Source organism: Harpia harpyja, chromosome 17, assembly GCF_026419915.1.
Source record: "Harpia harpyja isolate bHarHar1 chromosome 17, bHarHar1 primary haplotype, whole genome shotgun sequence".
Taxonomy (NCBI): domain Eukaryota; kingdom Metazoa; phylum Chordata; class Aves; order Accipitriformes; family Accipitridae; genus Harpia; species Harpia harpyja.
In genome coordinates this window covers 28,129,059-28,151,765 of record NC_068956.1, presented here as the reverse complement: position 1 = coordinate 28,151,765, position 22,707 = coordinate 28,129,059, and the positions used below count along the sequence as shown (strand labels likewise).

At 35.9% G+C, this 22,707-nt stretch overlaps 1 protein-coding gene across 6 annotated transcripts in view; it reads right to left on the bottom strand.

Annotated features, from left to right (window-relative positions):
- NBEA (neurobeachin) overlaps window positions 1–22,707 on the bottom strand; it is a 511,508-nt gene that overhangs the window by 397,757 nt on the left and 91,044 nt on the right. For all 6 annotated transcript variants that reach the window (XM_052812195.1, XM_052812196.1, XM_052812200.1 and 3 more), the window contains exons 2-5: window positions 18,791–19,022; window positions 12,389–12,489; window positions 12,042–12,137; window positions 9,160–9,281 (exon numbers count right to left, since the gene is read on the bottom strand). In XM_052812195.1, coding sequence (XP_052668155.1) covers window positions 9,160–9,281; window positions 12,042–12,137; window positions 12,389–12,489; window positions 18,791–19,022 — 551 coding nt within the window. The remainder of the gene's footprint in view (window positions 1–9,159; window positions 9,282–12,041; window positions 12,138–12,388; window positions 12,490–18,790; window positions 19,023–22,707) is intronic.

The window sequence follows — 22,707 nt, the reverse complement described above, 5'->3', positions numbered from 1 at the left end:
TAGGCTAATGATCTATGAAATTTTAATCATCTGAGTTGTGGATTTATTTTCATTTGTCAAATTGATAAAGGACTACAATTTTAACAAAGTATGTTTAGTAAGAGTTTCCAGCTTTCTTGTGACAAATATCATGAAGACAGATAATGCAGAAAGCTCAGACATTTCTCTACTTATATTTGAAATCAAAATCATTGTAAAAAGAAATTCTGGACTTCTTAAAAAAAACATTTTGCAAAGGTAGCTGGTGGAAATTCATGAATGATGTTATAGAGAGCATTTTTAAAAAGGGAAGTCCATATCCACAGCTATGTCACTTATTCCCTTCTGAAAAGCTAAGTACAATAATGAGAAGTCTGCTATCATTAATATGGAGCTCACTTTGTAAAGCTTTTAGTCTTTTTTTTTTTTTCTTTAAACTCATTACCCATCAGGTTATGAAAATAACCAATGGCTGAAATACAAGGTCTAAATGGTATACTTCATCCATAAATTCTGAAATGAAGCTTTGCAAGTATAAGAAAAAAAAGACACTACTAATTTTGAATACTTGTATATACTCCTGTAGCCCACTAATTAACACTTTCTCAGTTCCTTAATGCAGGTGACTTATAAAATAATTTCGTATTATTACAATAATGATGTTTTAAATTGTTTCATTGTTGTAACATTTTCATCAAACACTTTAACTAGGTTTTTCCTAGTAGCATTAAGAGATGAAAGGCACAGGCAAATACTAAGTTCAGATTTCATCTTACTTAATTGCTGCTGAAATTCTACATCTTTCATCTACCCTACTACACAAATACAATCTTGATTTTAATATGAAAAAAAATTGCATAGTTATAGACCTAATTCCATCTCCAGAAGCTTACAGTTAAATCTGTATGTGTATATTACTGAAGGAGAGAATCAGATTTTCCTCTTTTCTCACTGTCAAAAATATTGCTGATAAACCATGACCTTCTGAAAAAAATAAACACGTTACAAGACAGGTGGTGTGACTAGACCCTGAGGTGGTCAGAGCCAGATCTTCTTCTCCTGTGAGGGAATTTTTAAAGGAGGTCAAAAAGAGGAATTGAAATTCTCAAATTCTAGAAAACCACTTCTGTTACAATTAATTAGAATACTTGTATTAGATGTGGAAAACAGAGTGATCAGGCTAAACAGAACAGGAGTAGTAACATCTATAGACGACTCTTCTCCACCCTAACGGGTCCTTGCACAGAGGTCCTTACTTCCAGTCTTGATTTCAGTCATCTTATGAGTTGCAGTATAATATGCCTCATGATCTCTGATCATCTGTTGGCCCTGAGACATGCCTTGGTTTGCTCTTTCCCTTTAGCAACTTGTTAAGGTGCTGCAGAAGCTTTATTTTCCCAAATTCAGGCTGTGGTTTCCTCATTCTTCGATCTACCTCTATACGTTATACACAATTCTCTCTCCCCTCAAGCTGCTGCACTAGAAAGGATCATTATTCCCTGCCACAGCCCTTTGTGCAGGCTTCCACACAACCCTCCTTGCCAAAAAAGAGCACACGCTTTAATAAACCTAAAAAATCCTCTTTAAATAAACCTAAGATATAATCTAAGAATGAAGAGAAAAATTACATACTGTCCATCACCACTGACCTCAACAGTGAAGACAATTTATAACACTGCCATTCCCCTGCGTCTTTTGAAGACTATTTTTAACCTGGATCATTTCAATGATCTGGCTTCCACAATGACCCCATAGGCAGCTATATCCCATAACAAAAGGAACAGTGAACAGCCTCACAGGAGAGTATTACTCATATATGTATATAACCTGCGTTACCCATATAGACAAATAACATCCACGACCACAGTACTGAATTTTGTACAATAACATGAAGGTTAAAAATGTTAAAATACAGCTTTTACAGTAAGAACAACTGAGTGTGTTGTGGGCTAGTTTGAAACTTTCATTTACCTCTTTGGGGCTTTATGCCATTCAAAGAACTTTGCGCCAGGTAGTTGCATCTCTCACAATACCAAATTTGTTTCTCAGCAACATGTCATCTCTACAAGCTAAAATGGTTTTGGCTAACAGAATCCTATTCTGAAGGATATTGAAAAAAATACACAGATTCACTACGTTCTGACATATGGTGTACTATTATTTGATTAGAGATGTCAAATAATTTTTTTTTTAAATTACCAACAGCCAATCATTGTAAATACCATCACGTTTTTACCTGATAAAACATTATTAAAATTGTGTAAAATGCATCCTACCACTTTGAACAGGAGCTAGTAAGCATTTTGTTATACACTGACAACACTCTGTAAAAAAAAAAAAAAAAAAAAAAAAAGAATGGTTCTTGAAGAAATGCCTACACCTTTAAAATTTTTCCCTTTCCTAACCCCCCAGTTACTGGGCTGATTTTGCCACCATTATGGTCAAACCAGGCTGTTCCTGAAATTTTAATCACTGAATTGCCCTTACACGTGTAACTTCCTGGAGTTCAGCATATGAAGACAAGAAAGCAATGAAATGATGAAAAAATAGCTCATTTCTTAGCAGGACTCTTCTCTTCATCTTGGAATAGAACAAATGATTTTCTGACCATGAAGCTTAGCCAAGATTTTACTTTTTTCTGCCCAAACGAATTAGCATTCTAATACAACAGTAGTTGAGAAACTGAGAGCTCAAACATGTTCTCTGTTTACCTCAACATTATAATATAATATACAGATTATGTTAATCTTCACATTTTATTTCTTGCCAAAGGTAAAGTATGCTAGGACTGGTCTCTAGGATACTGCACAGAAATTCTCTCACCAATTACCTAGACATGCAGAACTTGCCACATCCAAAAATGAAACGCAGAGAGACAACAAGAGCAGTACTGTCAACACCCATATGGTTTTACAAGCCTTTAACTACCTCCCATAGCAGCTGGTATATAATTTTACTACAGATCGTTCATAAACCCCTTATAGTTATGTTTCATTTCAGCAAGTTTCTCAAAGCAGCTACTGGATGTTATTACACTTCAATAGCAGGTAAGCGTTCTTCCATCCACTGGTGAAACTGTTTAGTGATTCCAGTTTCTTTAGCTTAGGATTTTATGAGCAATTTAACATATGATCATAGTACTGAGATTGAGAAGATATTAATTTATTCTTGCCTGAAGAAAAAAAAGAAGTTCTCTTTTCTACTAACTTTGGAATTCCATTATGTACTTTTGCATCTGTTCTGCATTATCCCTATTATTATTAGCTCTAGAGAAGGACTGAAAAGTCTACACGGCTTGCTTTGTGGCTTTTTTTGGGGGGGGGGGGTTGTTTTTTTTTCCCTTGTCCCTACATATCAGTAAAAATAAAATTTAGAATGCTCTTTCAGAAGTTTTAGCCATTCTTCCATTAAATGGTTGTGGAAGCACTTGGATGTTTTAAGGACATAACCAACAATTATGACAATCCAGCCTCAGTTCACCCTCTAATTCTTTTACAGAGCCCAATACACAATTTGAAAGAAAGCATCTCTTAAAAAAAAACCAAAACAAAACACAAAAAAACCCCACCAAAACCCCAATCTTATAGCTGGATTGATTTTATCTAATTCCAGGCCTTACTTAGAAGTAATGTCACCCCATCTCCTTTTTTAGCAGAAACAAGTATAGAGATTTAGAAGATGGAGACCTCCCAGTTGACTGCAATTAAAGTTAGCCCTAAATTCCTAAATTTACACTTTCTTTATGACAAAGAATCTAAATCTCATTTTTGAGGAAACTTTTCCAATGATCTATTAAACTGTGATTATTATTATTATACTGTGTCTTATTATAACTGTGATAGTTAAAGTGACCACAGTACTGTGTGTCTAAAAGTTTGGAGTCTCCTATTTCGCTGTCTACCCACTGGAACTCAGATTAAACAATCCATCAAAATCAGATTTTGCGTGAATTCTGAAAACAGAAGTCAAGAGCATCCTTATTTCATCACTTTTTATTTTTTTCTTGGAAGGTTTCATTATAAAATGTGTTTTCCAGCGCACAGTTCACTCTAGAGTGTTCTCTGAATAGTACCGATTTTTTCCACAGTCTCTTAAAAGAAGTAGCAATCCTTAACTGTAAATGGCATGCCAGTAATGCTTTTGCCAAGATTTCAGGAAGTGATCACAGCACTTTTACTCTCTTCTCTGTTCAGACTATTCTTGAAAAGAACACATTAGCTCTTCCAGCTAGAGCAATGAAAAAGCAGTTTATGGTCAGTTGGTTACCTACAATAACCCTTAACATCCTTCTGTAATTACTGCTTTCTAACATGTAACTACTAATTCCATAAGCATGGCACCCATTATTCACTGCTAGGGACATGACGTTGGTTTGCTTATACTAAAATTTGTGCTATAGAATTCTGAATCTTACCATTTGAACCTCACTGTTCTGCAACAAAGCTTTCTCCTTATTGTTATTTATCATCCACACAAATGTCAAAGACTTCTAATTTTCTTCCAGGATTGTCACACTCATTTTGTAATTGGTAAGAAAGCTACAGTATGGTCCAATAGAAAAGTATTAATAGACGGTCACTTACCAGCTGCCCAACATCATCCTCAGAGACAATTAAAATTATTAAAAAAAAAAAAACCAACGAACAAATTGGCTTACATTTGTTGAAGCAGCACTTAGCATTTAGCTAATTACAGAACAGTAGCAGTTTTCCCTCACATCTGGCAAATATGAAAGCATTTCTTTGCTTCCCTTCTCCATTTTTAAGCATCAGTTTTCACATCATGGTCAAGCTGATGTAATGGCGCTCTCCCACCAGAAAGGCCTCTGGCCACTTCTTTCTGCGCTCATTTAAAGCCTGGATCACACCTAAGAAGATGATTGGGAATAGCCAGCATGGATTTACAAATTGGAAATCATCCTCAATCAAACCGATAGCCTTCTACAATGAGACGACTGGCTTGGAGGAATGCAGACGAAAGCTGTGGATGTTTATCCTGACTTTCTAGCAAGACCTTTCAACACCGTAATAACCTCAAAGACAAACTAACGAAGAATGTGCTACATAAATGGATGGTGAGGTGCTCTGAAAACTAACTGAACTGCTGGGCTAAAAGCATTGTCATCAGTGGTATGAGTCCAGTTGGAGGCCAGTTACTATTGGAGTACCCCAGGGGTCAATACTGGGACAAATCTTGTTCAGCTCCTTCATTAATAACCTGAATGGTGAGACAGAGCGCACCTGCAGCAAGCTTACAGATGATACAAAATTGGAAGGAGTAGCTGATATACCAGAAAAGCGTGCAGTCATTCAGCAGGTTGGAGAAACAGGCCAACAAGAATCTTACAAAGATCAACAAAGGGAAGTGCAAAGTCCTGCCCCTGAGGAGGAACTGCCCCAAGCACCAGTACATGCTGGGTACCGACCAGCTGGAAATCAGCTTTGCAGAAAGGGACCTGGTGGTGTGGGTGGTCAGTAAGTTGACCGTGGGCCAGTAATTCACCCTCGTGGCAAAGGCAGCCAGCGGTACCCTGAGCTGCGTTAGGAAAAGCATCGCCAGCAGGTTGAGGGAGGTGATCCTTCCCCTGCCCTCAACACTGCAGAGCCCACATCTGGAGCACTGCGTCCAGTTCTGGGCTACACAGTACAAGGTATGGACATACCTGACTGAGTCCAGAAAAGGACCGAACGATCAAAGCCTCTGATGCATGAGAAGAGGCTGAGATATGGGACTCTTTAGCCTGGAGAAGAGAAGACGAGTATAATTACCCGATGGGTGAGGAGTAAAGAAGACTGAGCCAGAGACTTCTCAGTGATACCCGCTGAAAGGACAAGACGCAACGGACTCAAATTGAAACCGATAAACTTTTTCATTGTGAGGGTGGTCAAAGAGTGGTACAGGTCTCCTGATGAGGATGCAATGTCTCCGTTTGTGAAGATATTAAAAAACCTGACTGGAGAAGGTCCTGCGGAACCTGTTCTAGCTGACGTTTCTTTCAGCACCTCTCTTTCAAATCAGAGTCCTCTTTGAAGATGTGCATGCTACTAAGTTATTGCTTTCAAAATAAAGATTGTTTAAAAGACAGATGACTTTTAAGAAGAAACTATAAAGAAAGAGTTAATGTATATGCCACATTTTTCACCTAGTTCAACAGAAAGATATTACATGCCGAAAAAGCACACTGGAAGAAAATAAATCTTTGCTTTGGTATCTTTCTCTTGGTGGTGGTTGTGTGTGACTCAACCTTTCATGTAGCAAAGTCTAAAATCTGCGTAAAGAAGTTTACATGGATGATTTAGTTGGAATATTTTCTTGTTTTTAATTATTAATTATGGCTTGGTTTAAGACACTTTGTTTAAGACAAAGTATATAAAAATGACAAGTATTTGCATTGTTCCCAATTTCCTTCTGAGTCTGGCATATTCAGTTTCTCTTATGTATATTTACATTTACACAGCCTCAATTTTGGCAATTGATTTCTGTGAAACCGACTTCTTTCTGTGGCTCATATGAAGCACTTGCAAAGTTCCACTTTGTTAGTCACAGAAGTTTTATTTCCCACTCTTGATCAATACTTTCCTTTTACATATATTCCGTAACAAGCGGTAACATAAGAAAGTGAGACACTGAACTATAATTAAAGATTTGCACTTGCAAGTGTGTGTGAGATATGTCATCATTCATTCAGCACAGATATGCCCAAAGATTACTTAAGAGTCTGTGTGTGCAGCAAAATACCTATACTTACTAGAGAGGTTATCCTTTATGCACTACAATAAGAGAGTGGAAACTCCATATGTTTTGGGGCTATACTTTCCAGATTTCCAAGCCGCAACAACAAAATATAAAAGAGATTATTTTGGCGTATTCTGGGTTATGAAAACAGAAAAAACATGAAAACAAAGAAAAGCACACATCAACCGTGGGGAAAGATAAACCTAAAAAAAAACCAACTTTCTTACTCTGCTAGACTCTTTATGCTAATCAATCTAATAAACAGATATCGTATTAAGTTACTTATTATAGGTAAATCATACTGTCAGTAGACATTTTTTAAGCAAACATGGAAATGTTATGGTTGTACCTAATAAGAAGTATGTTAATAAAAAATATATTGTTTAGAGTATAATGTTAAGGTGAGACCTAGAATTCTTTTGAAGGAAGAAATTCAGGTTTCTTTGATAACTCGAAGGACAGCTTTGTGGGGTTTATTCATTGACGTGTTCAAAACCAACCACTCTAATCAAGGAAAAATCTGTTTATTAAAGACAGATGTCTGAGTATACAAGGCAGTTATTCTAATTATTCTAAGCTATACCACTTCTTTGTAGCAAAGTGAATATAGGCTAGAGGAAAGGTCTAAATCAATATACTTAAAATTGGAACCAGAATTAAATTCCCTCTGACACAGACAAATATGAAGTATCCATAAATATCCAGAAAAGCTTAACACAGAGAATTTTAAACTATTTCAGTGCAAAAAGCATGCTCAAAAAATCTTAGAATTCACTAAGAATTGTAATCACATCATAATAAACATCAGAACTACCTCACAGCAAAAAACATGTATTAAAAAAAATAAATAATCAAACATCTGAAGTTATTCTAACCTAATGCCAATTGCTGCTTCTGTATTATATTGGAATCAGAAGGAATCATATTCATCATTCAGGCTAAAGGTCTTTCTACACTATTAACCATAAGAAAAGCAGCATACATCATAGGCTCTGCAACTTTGGAGTATGCTTTTCCTGTTCTGAGGCAATAACAAATTCTCAAATCAAATACACCACCTTAAAGTTGCCAATTCTGAAACGTAAATTCTGGCTGAGAAAGAAATGATCATGTTAAATTCCTGTATGCATGTTCAATCCTATAATTGCATTTGTTATTGTCCTTGACAGACTGAAAAAATAAATAAAATATAGATCATACTAATAAACACAGCTATACCCAACAGCTTGAAAAAATCTCCATAGTAAAATAACTATAGCACTTAGCAGAAAATGGACATATGGAAAAGCATTATCCCAGATGGTAATTTAGAGAAAAATGTATTATTTTTTTTCTTCAGAATAAACCTAAATTATTTTTAATTAGATATTTGTTCTGTAAAAAATATGAATTATTTTTGTTTTCCAGGTAAATGCACAGTAAGATTTTTATGTATTGATAGTACAAGTACCTTCCTGAGACCACATTTGCTGGTCCTCTCCTCAGCTGATACTAAAAACTTCTGCTCTTTAGACTACCTGGAATCGCTACAAAGTGAGAAACATTACTTTTGGCTACTTCCCTCCTTGTGCTACTCCTGTTTTCCTGAGCTGCTAAAACTTGATAGATCTTGCTTATGTCCAAGCTGTCTGCACAGCTGATATACAGTTTTTAAGAATATGAGAACAGGTAAGCGTACTAAATAGCAAATACATAAAGAATGAAGAAGTGCTGAAGAAATTACCAGCATGTTCTGACACAACAGAAGGTTCCTTATTTTCCTCATTCCTTTTTTTCCTCAACTAAGACAACCATACTTGATCAGATATATAATTAATTTCTGAAGTGAAAAAACTTTTTTCATGATTGACCAATAGAATAAACATTTTTACTATTATAGCATAATTTCTAAATACCAGAGGGCTTTATTAAGGATGTAATGATTATTTCTATTTTTATCACAACAGCAAACCTAGAGTAAACTAAAATTGTCTCTCCTGCAATTAATGCACTATGAAACACAGCTTCCATTTTTGGGAACAGGTGATCGGTGAGCCATTTTTATATTCACAGATCTACTTTCTATTACCTCTAGCTAACACGCAGACTGCGCTCTAACAGATTTGTTTTGTAGTACTGACATCAGCCAAGAAGCTTAAACAGGAAATATGACAACATTCTCAGTTTACAGCTCTAAGAAATCATATCTTTTAAAATTCCTTAACAAACCACCACACTAGATTTTATGGTTTACCTACAAGGCACATATCTTGCATCCATGGATTTATAAGTTGCAAAGCAAAAAGGACAGATGACTTTGTAAGAGTTTGTATACAGTAAGCAGCCATTACAATCTGCAGATATTTGGGGGGGAAAAAGCATGGCAGAAACTAGAAACAAGGAGAAAGATTAACTGTTATTAGGAAGTCAAAACAAATCATAACTGCAGCGTTGTCAGTTACTTACCAGTAGAGATAGGGTTTATCCTTATCTACATTGATATTGTTTAGCGGATCCATACGAAACCAGGTGTTAAGAGTAAACCCATTTTGATAAGGCCACTTAGCAATAGGAGGCAATGCAATTGCCTGGAAGGGAAAAAAAAAAAGTGGAAACAGCAAGTAAAAAAATTAATTTTTTGAGAAGTATTGTTAAAGGTAATGCCTTTCTAAAATCCTGGCATTCCAGATCTGCAGATCTGCTTTAACTTTCAAATATTAAAGATGACTATAACCGCCCCTTCCCCTTCAAACAGTGCTTTTGAATAAAACACATTTGTTTTCCATCTATTTTAAAATACTTTAATTTTTAACTACATAAATTCTACCAATAGAGGACATGCGATTAAATTTGTGAATGGGCATTATTAAGAGAAAATAATAGAAAAATTACTCCTGCAGAAATTAAACTACAAATTCAGCTTTCAGTAAGTATTCATCTCATCAACAGATTTAAACATTAAGATCAAATAATCTCAACAGATAGTACAATAGAGATTCACTGTGAAAACTACAGTATAAAAAAAGTTGTTCTCTGCGGTTGAAGAGCACTATCAGGTTTTTCTCCTCTGAACGCTTAGTAAGGTAAGAGACTGAAAATTTTACCCCCATTCTCAGTTAAATACATTAATAGTAAGGCATGGCCTGGGAACAAATTTGATTTTTCAGTATTTTATTTTTATGGGCTGACTGATGAAGAGGTTTCAGAGAACTCTTTATCCCTGGACAAGGCCCTGCGTACCTGATCTAACTTTGAAGTTAGGCACTCTTTAGGGAGGAAATCAGCCAAGAAGAACTTCAGAGGTCACTTACAAAGTCAGTGTTTTCTATGATACCACTAAAAGATAAAACGTTTCTTCCCCTCGGTATGCGAACTATACACAAAATGAAGTAATTTTAAAAATTCAAGAAATTAAATGTTTGTAAAGAGGAAAAGAGCTGCTTGGTGGCAAACGGGAACAACACCCGGGAATAGTACTGCCACCACAAGGGAGTGACTAAAGTGCTACTTATACAGACTGGCAGAGATGTAACACAGTACTGGGAAGAGCCCTTCTGTTGGGATAGTGAAGCAGCTCCCACCAGCAGATCAGCCGACTGGTCCAGTAGACTCTTGGCTCTTTCATATTGCCACTGAAGTCTTGGTTATACGAGGAGCATGCACCCTACTTTAAAGAGGGCCAATCCGATATTTATCATGCCAAGTAATCATGATGCTGTTTCTCTGTCTGATGTCATCACTGTGCATCACACCTGAAAACGTGAAGTCAGTGCTAGTAAACTAGGTCCTATCCAGTCTTTTTCTTCTAATGAAGTGCTTTGGGTTTGGGGTCATTTTATAAGTAATCGCCCTTGACCCACTTCAGAGGATGACTCCTCTCCAGAACTACACAGTGTAATCCAACATGCTCTACTCAAGAAATGTAAAATTGAAACTCATATTTGCATATGCACAGTCAATGATGAGTGGTACGTGAAACAAGATCCTAACCAAGGCAAGAGAAACGCCTATTGTGCATTTCAATCAAGAAACTTTATGCTACTATAATCGATGCACCTCTTTGGACAGGGAGGAATATTTGAAATTCTTCCCCTGCAAAACTTTTTTTGAAGTTTTGACACAAAATTAAATTTAAGAGAGACATTTCATCGGGGTTTCCCTCTGAAGCCCAGAAACGTCAAAGGAGTCTGTGTTGTTGTAGACATTCATATTCTGCAACAGCTGTCTTGCTGCTGTATGTACTTTTAGGAGAGGTTAACTGTAGTTTTAATTTAGCAATAGCAAATGAAACTCTCTCTTTCAAAACTCAGTAATTAATTCCTTACACAATCTGCCCTGTGCATTTTGCTGACACATCTGTTTGTGCAGCTGAATATCAAACAAGATCAAGGAAGTGATCTAGCCAAAAATAACCCAGGTGAAAAACACTGATTTTCAGCCAGTTTATTTCCCTGATGCAATCTGCCACACCAACAGCTGTATTCACAAAGAACAGGAGGTGGTGGTTTATGCCTGAAGAAAACTATCAGTGCTATTGAGGAATCACAAGTAGAACAGCCCAAGAGAAGCTCCTACAACCCTTCATGCACTGGCATAAAAAGACAGGGATCTCAGGACTACTTCCCCTTAAAAGATTCCAAGTTCTACCATGAGCATATATTATTCCATACCAGAATGGCAAAGTGAATCTCAACTCTGGATTTCTCATTTTTAAGCATTTGTATTTACTGCCTTAATAATCATATTTATAAACCTGTATACAATATTTGAATTTATTTGTAGGTTTTTCTGAACGTACATGCAGTGAATGGAAGAGAGAATAACTATTTGAGAAGGTTTAGAAAGGAATACAATTTCATCATCGTGAGTTATCTCAAAAAGTAAAGCCAAAAGCAGACTGCATTTATATCACTGCCTTGAGGGAAAGGAAACAGCTGATGGAGCTCAGTCAAAAAGAAAACGATATAATAAAATTTATGACTAAGCTGTCACTGTAAACTGTGATGACATGGACAAGCTCATCCCTATATTTTCCTCAGGTTTCTGCTTTATATAATATCAATCACATTTTTCAAATAAAATAACACTGTTCTTCAGAATTTTCAGGTTTCACTTTTATGATAACTTCCCCACACAAAAACCTGCTATTTGACATTCCATCCTCACAAGTGCAACTGCTCAACACTACGACTACCTTGCAAACCTATGGAAGGCAAGGTCTACTGTACTCAGCATGTATATCCCCTCTCGTTTCCTTTTCAAGAATTTCTGAAACCAAATGAAAGGAAATGCAAATAAGGAGCAATTTATTTGTTCCTCAAGTTGTAGTATTTTGGTTGAAAACTTACTGCAGCACTACAGCCTGGGAAGTTGAAAAAGGTATCAGGCCCATGTCTCTGTGGCATCTGATTAAGGACTGATAATAGTTTAACCGCATGTCTTGGCTGTGAACACAAGAAAATTGCACAAAAGTCAATACAACCATTTTTGTACTCTCTCGGCTACAACGGAAACTGGACGGTTTTCAAACAACACAGCAAATTAACTCTAAAGTAGTTAGCAAAAATACTTCATAAACATATGTTCAATCAACATGAAAAAAAAAAATTCAAGTTTATATGTCCCAGGAGACAATTTATGTTAACTTCAGGCTCTAATGGAATGACACTTAATGCTTTATCTGATCACAGCTTACCCAGATTCCATTTTCGCCTCGAAGCATGCTGAACAAAAGCTTCAACTCTTTGACAGTGATGCTGTAGCTGGCAAGAACCCCCAACATATCAACTAGAAGATCTTCAAAGGAAAATAAAGTTATTCTGAACTCTGTATTTCATTGTTTGGACAAAAAAGCTGAAAAAGTTAATACCTTTAAAAGTAAGTGTATTCACAAATTCTAAAAATCAAACTTAGTTGCCTTAAATATTTTACAAAGGAGTTCATATTCTCACCGTTTTACTTATTTTAGAAATAAATTTACATACGCAGTTTTAGATTTTGTGTCACACTTTGAACAAAGTATCTATTAAATTTATGAAGAGTTCTTCCCATTTCACAACATTCATCATACATTATGAACTTCTTGCTTGTTCCTTTCTATTACATGCTTTTGGGATAAGGGTTTCTGCATTCCTCTGAAGTTAGTATTTTTCAAAAATTTCTGACCTAAATGATGCTTGACATTATTCTTGAACTTAAGCACAGCGCCTTATACTGAGGATTTGTATGGTTCCCACAGTTTTGCTACAGTGATAATGCTTCCAATTTTTACCAGAATGAAAGGCGGGGAGGGGGACACACCAAAAAACCACACAAAAAAACCCTCAAAAAATCATAGTGAGAAAACAATAAAAGACCACAATAAAAAGAAGTGATCAAAATTGCTAATGAATTTATGTAATACAACTTTCATTAAAACATCTCAAAACCCATAAACTTTTAAAGTAATAGCATTACATAGCATGCCTTTCAGAGAATATCAGGTTTAAAATTACAGCTAGTGCTTGGATCTTTATTTTAAAACACAGAATTTCATTTAAAAAATTTGTTAGCTTGTGGGATGCTGGACCTTGCCTTATACTCCACACTTTCTTCTGGAATAAAATGCACTACTAAGAATTACTGCTTCCTCTAGCAGGAGGAAAAACAATTTGCTTGTCTTCACAGATGTGGCATAAGAAATTTAATTCAGAGATAAAGCAGTGAAGTACAGAGTTTCCAAAACAAAAAAGCTATGACACAATAGAATCAGCATTAACAAGCTTTTTTCAATCTGCTCAACAATCAGAAAAGATTCCCCCCATAAAACTTGTAGAAGACAAGAATAAGCTTATATCTTATTTGCAGGACTACATGTTCTCCTTGTTCATTACTGAAAGGATGACTCTTACAGCTGCTGACAAAGAGTAGTCTTAAAAAGCATCCATCCTTTTCAGGACATTTTGCATCGGTATTTTGTTTTAAAACAAATTTTCTCTCTGCAAATCCCTATGTATATATTTTTGAGTAAAACCATCAATACCTATTTAACTTGTTCTATTATGAAGCCAACCTCTGGTCCTCAGTAAGCAAAAGGCATGTGTGAAGAATGAAATATCATTTAATTTACAGGAGACATAGTAAGCTGTTCAGTGAGTGAAACTGCATGTCAGGAAGGGCAAAAGAAAAATACTGTAACTTGCAGACATTTTCACCATAAGATCTGAATATATTCCTAACGTTCAAGTATAGACTTTTTTCCCCCCCTTTCTTTAAAGGAAGAGTTTATTTAATCTTTCCTTTAAAATTAGTGCCACACTGTATTTGTGACAGAATTTCTTAAGGGAAAGCAAAATAAAGCCAAGACAACTAAACCCCCTTGTCTTTTACGATGGTGAATTCTATGACCCAGCTCCTCCTCTGGTACCTCCCAGGTCTCCAACCCGCCATGTGAAGCTGGCAGTGATTGCACATATTGTATGGGATGAGAAATTGAGAACAGTAACACACTGAAAACTCAGAAAGGGAAATCAGCACTAGTGAATACCAATCTTTGGCTGAGTATTTCCCAATTCTTATTTTGTAGTCTTAGCTTGCTTTTTAGATCAAGCTACTTCAAATTTTGCTTCCTTTACAGAGAAAATGTGTGTAGAAGCAAAGTTGTTTGGTGAAAAACAGAACATCTTTAAAAAAAAATCTTCTAACATAGATGACAAAAATGTAAATTAATACAGTCAAACACAGAAATGATTGACAGATTTTTAAAATTACTGAACATGTGCTGCTTTGTTTCATTGTTATAGCCCTGCAATACCTTATGGCACAGAAAATTTCTTATTTCTACTGAAGATGTTTAGATGTGTAGAAGTACATAATTACAAATAATGAATAAAACATTGATGGAGAGAAATAAACGTAAGCTCCCTAACAACATAACTCTGGGTAAAACAAAGAGCTGAAAGATTGAAGCCCAGTAGGTAACAAAGATAAAGCAAAGAACATCTGTGGAAGTCAATGCTACTCAAAAATATTGCTGTAACCACCTCTAAAGATGGTTTGTTTCTTGTTTCAGTATGACAATACTTAAAAAGAACTGTACTCTATTACATAACTTTATTCATACTTATTAGAAATCTCATATAAAAGAGTCAGTCCACATCCTAATAATCCACTCATCTATAAGTGGACAAAGGTCACAAAACCTACTACAATTGGATTTAATGTTTACTTAATTTTTTTTACTTTAAGTAAGATCACATATATAACTGGTATCTATGATCTCATTTCAGAAACAAGATTGTGTAAAATAATATTAAGTCCAAAAGGAGAAAACAGGCGCTGTTTCTCATTTTTAATGCATTTCTAAAATGCACTGAATGCAACAGATTTTATTTCTGTTAATGGCACCTTCTGACTACTTTCATACTAAGCGGTTTATATATGATCTATAAATTAACGAGAAACCTTGAAGGAATGCTTAATTCAGTCATTTAATATGAAAATACAATGGTAAAAGAACCTGCCTGTCTTTCAAGTAACAATGAGCATATATCAAAATGAATGGTATGGCATTAACTTTAGAAGACATATTAAACAGCATTGGCAACACAACTTCAGGAAAACTACCCTCATGCCTCCTTAATCTTTTAATAACAGACAGCCATGAAATTCTGAATTTTAACTCTGTTGGTGATGTAAATTAATTTCTACATGTTGGCAATAGAGAATGTGATAATTTTGCAGTGTTTCTTACGGAACCAGTTGAAAGAAATGCTTGTTAACAGCCCCTTAATGACAGAGCACTCAAAACCTAACATCTTTGCTTAAAAACTAGGAACTGTTTCAGTGCTTAAGAATTCAGTTCCAGCAATTTTAGAACAATTACCTACAGCATCACAACAGAACTGTGGGAAATAAAACGGGGCTCAAGGGAGACATATCCACTATGTATGAGTTCAGGCTACTTTCTCGTCCACCATTCAGACTCCTCTGAAGTTACTACAGACACACTATCCCAGTCTCTCAGAGCAGATGATCTGCTTCACTACTCATCATCTCGAAACAGAAAACTGTAAAAAGTGAATCCCTGAAGGAAGATCCTTGGCAGCTGTTAAAAAAAAAAAAAAAAGTGCCCATCACCTATGCAAATACTTCAGTAAACTTTTCCCCTTAACCATTGATAAAATGGCTGACCATCCCCTATCTTAGTATAACAGATTATCAGAGTGCAAAGATGACTTCTGATACGTGATGCTTCTGGAAAGCAAATTGGAATACAAGTGGCAATGATCCCATTTGGTTTGCTACTGAGACTTTCAGAGGTGATTAAGCTTTTATTCTTGACCACTGAATCTGCAAAATCTCAAGAAGTGAGACATTTAAAGTGCTGAGAAGCCTCATGAATCTGATAGGCTTCACCTAGACAGACAAGTTCTTCTCACTGCAAAAGATTGGGTACATGTTTATTGTTGTCTTACTTTCATAAAACCAGAGAAGAGTGGCTTCAGAATTAAGACTGGTCCTGAAAGTGTGCTGTCAGAACATAAAACAGAGATTATGCCTGTCTTGTCTATTTAAACCTTATCTAGGTCTAATCACAGCGTTTCACAAAGGAACAAGTGAGATGACCTAAAAATAAACAAACAACTCCCCCCCCCAACCCAAATAAAAAAACAGAAAACCCGCACCCCTTACAGATGATAAAAGCCAATTGCAAAACATTGGGCTGACAGAGTCTTAGCAACTGTTTTGGGAAGAAAGTGGTACTAACTTCCTCGGAGTAAGCACTAACACAGCTCTTGTTCAAAGCATCCTCCCTGAATGTTAAAAATCATTTTGCCACAAAATTTCTTACTTTATTCTCTGGGTTTGGAAAGTTCATACAAATCTTCGGGGCAAAGCAGTTCTACAGTCATTTGGTGTCAATTATGACCTCAACATCTGCATAGCAGATTAGGGAACACAGATACTGCATTAGCTGTCACTCATTTTGTCATCAGGTGCCTACCATTGAGCTAGTTATTATTACATGACCATATTTATTACTTCTGGCTTATTACCAACATTGATGCCATTTATAAAAGGGTGGTGAGGTACTTGCAGAAATCAAGAGATAAAAGCAAAATGACAGATTTGGTGGCTTCCATGTCTCTGTCAGAAAAATTCTCAAAAACCCCACATTCTCATCTATTTACCATTATCAGGGAAAGACGCTACAAAGCCTGATTCTGTTAAATCCCTCCTCATGATATATAGCAGACTATTCAGATAATTTGACACACATTGCAGAGCTAAAATGCCATCAGAATTCCAATTTTCAGTTTTGATTTTAAATTAAATATGTGCTCTCTTCGTCCATGTAAGTATACAGAAGAGCAAGCTTACTGATGTTTTTTCTGCAGAAGGTCTCTTTCTGAAGTGTGACCACTCTCAGAAGATTAATGGGGTAGAGGCTCCATTAATTTCTTTATTAATGTACTACCCCTGGCTTATATTAATAGTTGTAAATTCAGAGTGATTTTTCAGTTCCCAAATGCTCCTGGAAGTCAGATCCTATACTCTTGATTTCTGCCTTCTACAATTAGCTAAGCATTTTTTTAAATTTCTCCCTAATGGGGACATCATTATGATTATATATGCCACATACAGAAGTACTATTTAGGGGAGCCCAAATTGGGCAAATTTTATTGGTATGATTACTGATGTAAGCACATTGTTTCTGTGAGTGAAACCCTGAAAAACTTCAAGATAGAAATGTTTGTTTTCATCAACTAATGTCTTACATTTAATGTGGAATAAAACAATATCTTCACCCTTATACCATTCTGACCTATTTACAAGTCCTGCAAAACAAAACACACTTGGTGAAAACCATTGGTTTGTGAATCTATTGATCTGTTATACTTCAGTCTGGATCTCGCAGTGCATTATTTAGCGTAACACACACATTTCTAATCAATAAGGTGTTCGGTAAGACTTGCTTTGAAATACAGAATGTAGCTTTTTCAAATACTTAACATTACAGACACCTTTATACTGAAAAAAAGCCAAGAACAAAAACATTCCTGAATAATCCAGTTTTCATGCTGCTGTTATCTTCCTATTGTTTCTGGTCTGAAATCCTTGCTGGTTTACTGTTCCACATAGGTAGGCTTTGTGTCAGGAATCAGATCATCAACTAAAATCTTAGGATTATGGAAGACGAACCTCTTCAATCTTTCAAAAATGCCTCACAATTTAAGTATCCTACAATCAGTCCCAAACTCTATCACAATTAAGAACTACTTTCACACTGAGTTGAAAGAAACTGATTGGCTTAAGTTTCTCCCCAAGAAAAATAAGTAGTAGATAAATACTAATCATATGTAGCTCTCAACTGCCATATTTAAATGTGACAGCCAAACCTGCTCCTCTAACCAAGTAATTCAGGATTACAATCTGTACCCTACTGCTGAGAGGACGTAATATGGAATAGCATAAACTCCTTCAAAAGTACTCTGAAAACCTTAGCTGTGCAACAACTTCAACACTTATTTTCAGCAAGCAGACAAAGTATGCTATTTTTTTTAAAGCTGTAAAAAATCATAGGATGTTAAAAACCACAAGTATAAAAACCAAAGAGAAATTATAGGGAGCACAGCTACACATTATGAAATGATTGTTTAAAATAATCCAAATGTGCAGCATTCAAAGCTATGAATAATTTCTGATATGCTGTCAGATGTAGGTTATGTTTAAAGTGGATCACAATAACAATTCTAACATCTGAATAATTCAAAATGATCAATGCACTTAAAAACAAAAATACTACCTTGACTGTTAAGAAGTCTAACATGTACTGTTCTTAATTATGTTCAAAATTGCTTTTTTTAATCACTAAGATAACATTATCTTCTCAGATAAATTAACAGCCAGTTATTTTAAACAATGTATCTACATATATTTTAAACTAATATACATTTGTCATTTTTCTGAAACTGATAAAGTACTTCTGACTCAACAGCAGTACTAACAAAAATACCACTTTAAGTAAAAACCAAGACATCCCAACCCTTCCATAACCACAAAATGTTGACAGTTCAAGAATGCAGTAATTATTTTATCAGTTGGCAAATTATACCTGCAATCATGTCGTCCACAGTACTCATCTTCAGCAGTACCTGCTCAATTAAACCAACTTCCGTGCTAGTCTGTAAATTACGGACACTTTTACGAAGAATTGCTGTGAACATACTCCAGATTTCTGCTTGGCACGTTACATCACAGTGCTCCAAAAGCTCTGACATGCACGTAATGCTCTCTGCATCCTGGATTATAAAGTTCATCTCTAGATCAAATTCGCCGCCAACCAGCTACAAGAGAAAACAAGAACAGCATTACAATGTGAAATACATAGTTTAGTGTCTTTCATACCTTCATTGTGACCAACACTGAATATTTTTGGCACAGCAAGAGAGGTAATTTTGATAGAGAAACTCACAGCTATGATCTGTAAGACAGCAAATTAACAATCCTGCTATGTAAAACACAGCTTGTACAAAATATACACACTAATATCATAAAATACTACCTTCAATTTTGTCATAGTGCTGAATACAACACTATCATTAAATAAAATCAGAAGATATGTGAAATATTCCTTCCTATACAGTAATTGAAATAGTAGCCTCGCCCAGAGAGATGTAGTACAGAAGCTCCAGAACCTGAAAAGCTCAAAAGCAATTGAGACTTTCTCTGAAGAGAAATTTGCCTACTCAAAAACATAAAGACACTGAAAATAACTCAGCTATGTTTTCTCCCGATATAAGCCAACATTTGCCCTCAGTTACAAGTTTGCAAGACCCTACTGCCCTTTCCATTGTACTACCCAAACGGTCGTGCAGTCACGCTCCAAAAAAGAATCAGTGATCTGCTCTGAACCAACGCAGACATGGAAAACTTGCTTAATTATATCACAGATCAGTTCGTCGTGTGGCCAAGGAAACCTGCTGCTGGTGGAAGGGAGAGACAGCACTGGGAGAGGAACAAGCACTCAGGTGAAAAGTGATTTAACAGCAGTACTGATGAAATTACTCCCTGACTCCTCTCTACCCAGGTACCTGCAAAATGCTATCCAAAGTCCTGAGCTCCAGTTAAATAGCACAACTACCAGGCACGTTTTAGGAGGGAGGGGAAAAAAAAAAAAAAAAAAAAAAAAGAAATTAGCAAAAATTTGCAAAAGGAATGGAATTCGCCAATTTCAATCAGTCACTTGCATAACTTAAAAAAGATGAACTCAAAACACCTTACTGAACTGAATATGAAACTTAGTTTAAAAAAAGCAATCCCCTTTTAATGGCAGAAACATCTTTCAATTTTGAAGGAAACAAAGCCTGACTCTCATGCATCCTACTTTATCCTAGTAACCTTGAAGAATTTTGAAAGCACCAGTGTTAAATTTCAATAACTGCAAATATATTACCTAATTCAGAAAGGCAAAAGAATAGAATAAATTAATTCTAAAATAATTTTAAGACATTCTTTTCTATTTGTTTCAGAAAGTTATATAATTAAAATTGCAATAATATGTTTTAAATTAAAGATATTCAAAGAATTCATCTCTTGTAAGTGTATAATTTCAACAGTCACTTTTAATAGAAGGCTATTTCATAGCCTATTTAAAAGCAGTTGGTATTGCCTTCAGATTAAACTCCAAACAAGAAGCAAGCTGAAATACTAGGCAAACTTTTTTTGATGGTTAAACTTATCTTAATATTCAAAGTCATCTTTCAGCCCCCATCTTCAGACAGAATTAATACAACTAAGCAAGGACTAGCTTTGGCTTCTACTCTAATTCCTACTTTTCATCCACTTGCAAATTACTTTTTCTCTCTCAATTAATTGCTAATAACCAATTTTATAATGTCTAACATAAAAGCTTCTAATATACTAAATATATAAGCTGACTACCTCCTTAGTTCTCCCGAGACATTTAATTACATTCAAATAAAACTATTATCCTAATTTAGAACTTGTGACTGCACATCATATATTTGCATATTTGGTAAACACATAATGTGTACCAAGGACAGCCAATAAAACTGTCAAAATTGTGGGCACAGTATTTCTATGGTCATTCTTTAGTGTCATGAAATAGTTTTACAGAGGAAACCACCATACTTTTCAAGAAACTCAGATGGAGTTTCTATTTCTGAAAACAGCAGTAACCGGTGCACATTTCACCAGCAATCTGGGCTGGGTTTTTTTCAGATCTCTCTCCACCTGGATGAGCCTCTCTGAGATTACGTTACTGTATTGGGTCTGGCTGAGATGGAGTTAATACTCCCCATAGCAGCCCTCATAGCACTGTGCTCTGCATCAGTAGCTAGAAAGGTGTTGATAACACACCAGTGTTTTGGCTACTGCTGAGCAGTGCTGGCACAGCATCAAGGCTGTCTCTCCAACATTTTTGCCCCCCCCTCAACGGCAGGCTGGGGCAGGGCGAGATCTCGGGAGGGGACATAACCAGGACAGCTGACCTAAACTAACCAAACAGATATTCCATACCATATGACGTCAGCTCAGATACAAAAGCTAAGTAAAGGGAGACGGAAGGGGGGCATTTTTTGTCTTCAGGAGCAACCACTATGCGTACTGAAGCCCTGCTTCCCAGGAAGTGGCTAGACATCGCCTGCTGATGGGAAGTAGAGAATAATATCATTTGTTTTTCTTTGCTTTCGCGCGTGACCTTGGCTTTCAGTTTATTAAACTGTCCTTATCTTGACACACGAGCCTTTGGTTATATTTTCTTCCCCCTGTCCAGTTAAGAAGGGGGAGTGATAGAGCGGCTTTGGTGGGCACCTGGCATCCAGCCAGGGTCAACCCACTACAGTTACAAACACACAGAGGTAAAACAGGCACCTGTAGAAGACATTCAATTAAACTCCCTAGATGCTTATCCTAGGATGAAAAGAAGCACCTTCTGGAAGTGTCTACTCCTTTCCATTTCTTTCCACGCAGAAAATCTAGGATGAGAAATCATATTTGTGGAGTCTCCATCCTTGGACACATCCAAAAGCCACCTGGATGTAGACCTGGACAACCGGCTCTAGTTGGCCCCACTTGTGCAGGAGAGTTGGATGAGAGAACCTCCAGAGACCCATTCCAACCTCAACAATTCTATGATAATATTTCAATGTACAACTTTCAGATACCTAATTTAGGTGAGATGAATTCCACCGTTTGTTTTTGATAACAGATGGACCTAAAACCAAGGAAAAAACTAGTAATACCTCAGTTGGAATGCAGAGGTTCAATACAGACTGATCCCCCTTTCCTCAAAGGCTACTCACTGTAAAATTCTTGCTAATGTAAATCAATAAACTAACACAGAATGGTCAAAATAGACTAAATAATTCACACTGTATTTGCTTGCTAATGTAAATTAATATACTAACATGTAACACTTAAAAGACTGAAACAGAGCTCACTGTATGAGTCTGAAGTGATGGGACCTTTCAATATTATTAAAAACAATCCGTGTGTATATATAAAACATCACAGTGAATCTGCATCAAAAAATACACTGAATGCTAATAAAATTGGCTTTCTGGAGAATCTTCTACGGGGCTATGGACTACCCAGTAGGTACTACAATTATTTTACTTGTCCATTTGACAGCAAGCTATTTATAGTCCATCAGAGTGACTGCTTATTTCACCAAAGAAAACATTAAAATGTACCTGATTTGCCTTTAACTGCAGTTTAACTGTATTTCACCCACTAACAATGATCATAATTATCATTAAAATCAACTTCCTCAATAAAGGAAACGAAGTAATGAACTAATTAACAGTGATGGCAAAAATTTAAGAAGGTAGGGGGAGGGTTACTTTTTTAAAGTAGTCATCCTAAAAATCAACATAAATGAAAAATATTAACAGTCATGATAAAAAGAAGTCTACGACGACACAGAAAATCTAAACAAAAATGAAGTGAGTATACAGAAATAAACGACCATGGTTAAACTGTGTTCAAGAAGTAATACAAAGCAACCAC